Genomic DNA, 3,450 nt, shown 5'->3' with positions numbered 1-3,450 from the left:
CATCCGGATAAAGCTTTTCGCAGAAAGATTTTGACGAGGTCCATAGGGAGAAATGATCGATTCCCCGTTTCCGACCCCCCCCCCCCCAAGCCTCGGATGGGATCACCAGCAGAGAGTCCCCTCGAGACTTGCCATTGGCTGTGTGATGACGGCCCTCGTCAGGGTGGGTGGGGGGGGGGGGAGCGGTTCAGGAACCTCGCGGGTTAATAACTCACCATTTCCACCTGTCGTTCTCAGGTGGAAGTTCCAATGCTGTGGGAGGTTCTCCGTCTGCTTCGCCAACTGCGTTTGGACCCAATACGTCAACCGGGCTGACGAGTATTTCAGCTGGCTCGTCCCGGGAGATTTCTACCTGGTGGGGATCGGCAGTTCCAACGGGGAAGTGAGCGCGTAGGTACCAAGTTGCAGGCAGGGCATTCCGCGCCCTTACTACTCTCTGAGTAAAGAACCTACCTCTGACATCTGTCCCATATCTATCTCCCCTCAATTTAAAGCTATGTCCCCTCGTGCCGGACATCACCATCCGAGGAAAAAGGCTCTCACTGTCCACCCTATCCAATCCTCTGATCATCTTGTAAGCCTCAATTAAGTCACCTCTTAACCTTCTTCTCTCTAACGAAAACAGCCTCAAGTCCCTCAGCCTTTCCTCATAAGATCTTCCCTCCATACCAGGCAACATCCTGGTAAATCTCCTCTGCACCCTTTCCAATGCTTCCACATCCTTCCTATAATGCGGCGACCAGAATTGCACGCAATACTCCAAATGCGGCCGCACCAGAGTTTTGTACAGCTGCAACATGACCTCATGGCTCCGAAACTCAATCCCTCTCCCAATAAAAGCTAACACACCGTACGCCTTCTTAACAACCCTCTCAACCTGGGTGGCAACTTTCAGGGATCTATGTACATGGACACCGAGATCTCTCTGCTCATCCACATTACCAAGAATCTTGGGCAAAATTGTCCGGAAACGGCGCAAATCAGTCGGGCATCGCGCCGCCCCAAAGGTGCGGAATGGTGATGTCTAGCCCCAACCTTAAGGGGCTAGGTCGGCGCCGGACGAATTTCCGCCCCGCCAGCTGGCGGAAAAGGCCTTTGTTGCCCCGCCAGCTGGCGCGGAAATGACATCTCCGGGCGGCGCATGCGCGAGAGCGTCAGCGGCCGCTGACAGCTTCCCGCGCATGCGCAGTGGAGGGAGTCTCTTCTGCGGAAGGGAAAGAGTGCCCCCACGGCACAGGCCCGCCCGCGGATCGGTGGGCCCCGATCGCGGGCCAGGCCACCGTGGGGGCACCCCCCGGGGCCAGATCGCCCCGCGCCCCCCCCCCCCCCCCCAGGACCCCAGAGCCCGCCCGCGCCGCCTTGTCCCCGCCGGCAAGGAAGGTGGTTTAATCTACGCCGGCGGGACAGGCATTTTAGCAGCGGGACTTCGGCCCATCCGGGCCGGAGAATCGAGCGGGGGGGGGGGGGGGGGCCCGCCAACCGGCGCGGCGCGATTCCCGCCCCCGCCGAATCTCCGGTGCCGGAGACTTCGGCAACCGGTGGGGGCGGGATTCACGCCAGCCCCCGCCGATTCTCCGACCCGGCCGGGGGGGGGGGGGGGGGGGGGGTCGGAGAATCTCGCCCCTTCTGACCCTTCCAGAAAGGGACTCAGCTCTGACTTGGTGGGTTCGGTGGTTCCAAACCGGACCGACGAGACGGGCACCCTTGTGGTGCGGCCATTCGGCCCGCTCCAGTTCTTCAACCCTGAAAGCCCTCGCTAATTCTGAACTTGACAGCTCCCTAGCGAGACCGGTGGAGAATTCTCTTCGGTCCTGGGCGCTGTTAAGAAGTTGGAACGAAATGAGAAGTAAGGAATTGGATGAACACAAAACCGACAGGGGTTTAGCGGCCCCGAGGACTTGGGAGATGCAGATTAGCCTGGGGAGCAGGGTGAAACAGCACGGGGCAGCACGGTAGCATTGTGGATAGCACAATTGCTTCACAGCTCCAGGGTCCCAGGTTCGATTCCGGCTTGGGTCACTGTCTGTGCGGAGTCTGCACGTCCTCCCCGTGTGTGCGTGGGTTTCCTCCGGGCACTCCGGTTTCCTCCCACAGTCCAAAGATGTGCGGGTTAGGTGGATTGGCCGTGCTAAATTGCCCTTAGTGTCCAAAATTGCCCTTAGTGTTGGGTGGGGTTGCTGGGTTATGGGGATAGGGTGGAGGTGTTGACCTTGGGTAGGGTGCTCTTTCCAAGAGCCGGTGCAGACTCGATGGGCCGAATGGCCTCCTTCTGCACTGTAAATTCTATGATAGATTCTATGATAAATTTGCTTGGCAAAGTGGAGACCAGCCGTCTCGGGACCTAGGTCGTAGCCTGGACCCTCTCAGAGAGTCAAACTGTCGCAAAGAAGAGACTTTGTCCGTGTGGTAATTATTTGTTGGATTCAGCTCATAGTTTTCAAACCAATGGGGTTGATGCAGGATCAATGACCACTAAAGCGAGGTTGTAGTCCAACTGAAGGCTTTAATAAGCTAGATGTTTCCCCCAGCAGCTCAGGTACAGAATGAGGGCTGCTGGGGCGGCACGGGTTCTTATACCCCGCCTAGCAGGGCGGAGCTATCATACATTCTAACCAATAGAAAGCATAGTTTCCACCAATGGTGCTTTAGCCTCTCAGGTACCGTAATACCTATAACACCACAGGGGTGTTCTTTTGGGGAAGGTGCATTCTCGGAGCTTAGGAAAGTAGATAGATTTGGATTAGGCTGGGTAAATAAAATGGGCTGTCTGGGTAACCCTAACTGTAGTTAATTGTAAAGGTTGTGCATGACCGTTACTTTTCTTGTGTGTGCGCGCTACAAGTTTAATGAACGTTTCGCTGTTTGAATGACTTACAAGACTGACCCCTTTCCTCGCCGGGTATCATGTTTGCTCTCCCGTTTTTCTTTTCCAAATCGCGAAACGGGAACTTTTTATAACCGGCGTTCAACGTTTCCCTTCTGGGAGTTAGGGTGCCCTCGCATTGAACATCAGCGGGGCTCACAGCGCTAGATGCAATGTTCAGTTGGTAACACACATAAAACGCCTTAAATGGCTCCCCTGACTTTTTTTTGCTGCCCCCCCCCATAGGTTGCACCAATGGCAGTACCGATACTGTGTCATGTTCCCCACCGTCATGCCGGTGATCTGATTGGCGCTCGAGGTGGCAACAGCGGAGTTCTCAATAAAGAAAAACGAAGAGTCTGCCCGAGTCCCGTCTTCATTCTCGGCCCTCTCCTCTTGGAAGTAGCGGATTGTGGCTTTAATCCTTCCTCCCCTCACCCCCTCAAGTAAAGAAGGTCACCTGGCGGACTGGGAGAGTTATGCGTCCATTGGAGGGGGGGGGGGGGAGGTTTAGGAGGGTGAACCCATGGGTGAAGGAAGGAGGGGTGAGGATAGGCGATCTGTCGGGGGGAGGAGGGCGCAGGATT

At 56.3% G+C, this 3,450-nt stretch overlaps 1 protein-coding gene across 2 annotated transcripts in view; it reads left to right on the top strand.

The window, feature by feature from the left end:
- LOC140402992 (hemagglutinin/amebocyte aggregation factor-like) overlaps positions 1-3,223 on the top strand; it is a 211,189-nt gene extending 207,966 nt beyond the window's left edge. For both annotated transcript variants that reach the window (XM_072490649.1, XM_072490648.1), the window contains exons 4-5: positions 238-390; positions 3,110-3,223. In XM_072490649.1, the coding sequence (XP_072346750.1) occupies positions 238-390; positions 3,110-3,170 (214 nt within the window). In that variant the 3' untranslated portion in view covers positions 3,171-3,223. The remainder of the gene's footprint in view (positions 1-237; positions 391-3,109) is intronic.
- The last annotated feature ends 227 nt before the right edge of the window (positions 3,224-3,450 follow it).

The sequence above is a fragment of the Scyliorhinus torazame genome, chromosome 26, assembly GCF_047496885.1.
Source record: "Scyliorhinus torazame isolate Kashiwa2021f chromosome 26, sScyTor2.1, whole genome shotgun sequence".
NCBI lineage: Eukaryota > Metazoa > Chordata > Chondrichthyes > Carcharhiniformes > Scyliorhinidae > Scyliorhinus > Scyliorhinus torazame.
Note: the sequence above shows the minus strand (reverse complement) of the source record. Positions and strands in the feature narration are given on the sequence as shown.